The following is a 2,500-nucleotide window of genomic DNA, read 5'->3' as shown; positions in this document are numbered from 1 at the left end:
TGTTGATTCCGAGCTCAAGTTTTATAAGTAATTTTTCATTCCTTGCTCCTCTTTCATAATACCAAAACATGCATGCTAGTTTGTAAATCAACAGGGTTGACTTTCAGGCTCTTAGTTTGGAGGCTTATGATAGCTGTAACCTCATCCTGTTACCTATATTATCATCCTTTTTTATAGCCTAAACTAAAAAAGGTGAATATTATTTGTAACATTCTTTAATTACTGTTATCATTTCAAAGCCTGCTGAACCAGTCTATAGAAAAATAAAATTAAAAATTTACTAGGAGGAGACTGGCTCATCATCATAAACTGCAGTATATGCAACAAGGAAATTTTTTAGTTTTATCATTTTCCCAAGTGGAAACGAGCCTTTGTGCATGAGCGTATATTTCCTGGCAAAGTTTTCAAATGAGTTCTTCCACTGGCATCACACGTTTGGTGATTTCCTAAGCCACAGTATTTATTGATAAGATTTTTTGGTACTACTTAAGCATCCAAATACGACATCAGTAGTCTGTAGTTAACACATTATCATAATCACCGCAAAAGAGGCCCAGATGCAAGGTGACCGCTGCCACAAGCATTAGCCCGAAGAGAATCACAGCAAATGCAACTAGGCTATTGTGGACAAGTGCTAAGTCACCATGCAGAGGGGATGCAGGCCACTTGTCAGGGGAAAGGCAGGGGGTAGGGGGGTGGCAAGGCTTCGAGACTTGTTCTCTGTAGAAAGATAAGAACTGTGCACGAAAAAATATACATGCACATACACACATATACATGCATGCACACACGTGCACTCACACTCACACTCACACTCACACACACACTCACACACACTCTCACACACTCACACACTCACACACTCACACACTCTCACACACTCTCACACTCACTCTCACTCTCACTCTCACTCTCACTCTCACTTTCACACACACTCACACTTACTCACTCACTCACAGTCTCCTGTATGGCAGTGCATGCCTGGAAAATGAGAGGGGTGCGGTACATACTTTCCTGGTGATATGGTACCAAAGATTTTGTGATATTAACTTCAGGATGCATTTATAAAGCGAAAAGAAAGAGAAAAAATTATGACCTTGACTCAGAGTGCTGTTTCTTTAGACTCGGCCAAGTAGGATTCTTGGTGACTTTGGAGGAGAGTAGCAATACCGTGATTATCCTTATAGTTTTATTGTCATAATTATTATGATCATTTGTTCCTCCAGGTTTTGGCGGTTTGTTTTTCTGAGGAAATAAGATTGGCAATAATTGGAATAAGTGGCCTCTATATCATATGCTCTCCTTCCATTCCAAGAACAGAAGTCCATTCTATGTTCTGCAATAACATGTCAAACGTCTTGAGAAAAATATCCTTGTAGAAATTTCAGGATGCCTTTTGTAGTTTTCTTTATTTTTTGGGTCAGATTTATATTTTCTCATTGGTATTTTGCATTTTAGTACAGCATTTATTGTGAGATTAATATGTTTAGTATGAGCTCTAAAGAAAAAGGGATGGCAAGCGAAGAGATGTGGCAATATCCCATGGCAATGGTTGTACACTTTTTCTTTTTTCCTAAACATATCAAGTCTCATTGGACTTTGGAAGAATAAGTCTGGACGACGGAGACCTAACATTTGATCCAGCAGCACTCTTGCCCTGGTTGTCTACCTATTGTGTACTCCAAAATCGTGTTTGCAGCCAAGAAGCTGATACCAGTTTTTGGAAATGTCAGTATGTAGCTATTTTACAAAACAGATTTTTCAATTTTTGGAGAGAACAAAGCTTGATGCTGTCCCTTGAAAGGGTGATGCTTCCATTGAAGGATTTTTCAGTGGTTGGCTTTATTTCCTTTTTTGTAAGATGTGTTGCCCAGTGATTGGACATTACTGACCAACATAAGGCAATGGAAGGGGAAGAATGACATGCTTGGTCAATTCTTAATTATAATTCAAGGGCTTGTATAATGTCATGGAATGCAGATTAACCATGTCATGCTTTTTTTCTCTCTTTAAAGTGTAAATTACATATTCATTCTTTCATAGAAGTGCCTCGGACAAGATTATCCAACCTCCTTCCCCCTACTCTCATGATTGGTATGTCTGTATTAAAACAATAGATAAATAAAATAAAATAAAATGAGAAACTGACTACTGGTAAACTAATGTATAGATGCATCTAAAACTGGCTTCCTGTGATGGCCAAAAACCACATTCCAGTATCCTGTGAATTGTGAGCTTCACTACCAAGCTTCCCAACTATAGCCTTTGCACACTCTGCCAATATTGTGAATCCCTGACAACACATTACATTATGATTTTCCTTCTGGTAGCCATCTGGTGGTGTTGCTGAGAAGTTGACTTAGTCCTTGTTTAGTATGTATCACGAGAAGAAGCACTGGTGTTTGGTTCGCTTTCTAGGCTCGCTGTTCAGATTATATATAAAAAAAAAAATGCGAAAAGGAAAAAAAAAAAGGAATGGAAATAAGTATATATATTTTTT

At 38.1% G+C, this 2,500-nt stretch overlaps 1 protein-coding gene across 2 annotated transcripts in view; it reads left to right on the top strand.

Moving 5' to 3' along the window:
* Nucleotides 1-2,500, top strand: part of LOC125046642 (secernin-3-like) — a 35,068-nt gene that overhangs the window by 32,378 nt on the left and 190 nt on the right. For both annotated transcript variants that reach the window (XM_047644479.1, XM_047644480.1), the window contains exon 8: nucleotides 1-2,500. This exon is cut by the window's left edge and continues 197 nt beyond it; it is cut by the window's right edge and continues 190 nt beyond it. In XM_047644479.1, the coding sequence (XP_047500435.1) occupies nucleotides 1-31 (31 nt within the window). In that variant the 3' untranslated portion in view covers nucleotides 32-2,500.

This window comes from Penaeus chinensis, chromosome 39, assembly GCF_019202785.1.
Source record: "Penaeus chinensis breed Huanghai No. 1 chromosome 39, ASM1920278v2, whole genome shotgun sequence".
NCBI lineage: Eukaryota > Metazoa > Arthropoda > Malacostraca > Decapoda > Penaeidae > Penaeus > Penaeus chinensis.
Note: the sequence above shows the minus strand (reverse complement) of the source record. Positions and strands in the feature narration are given on the sequence as shown.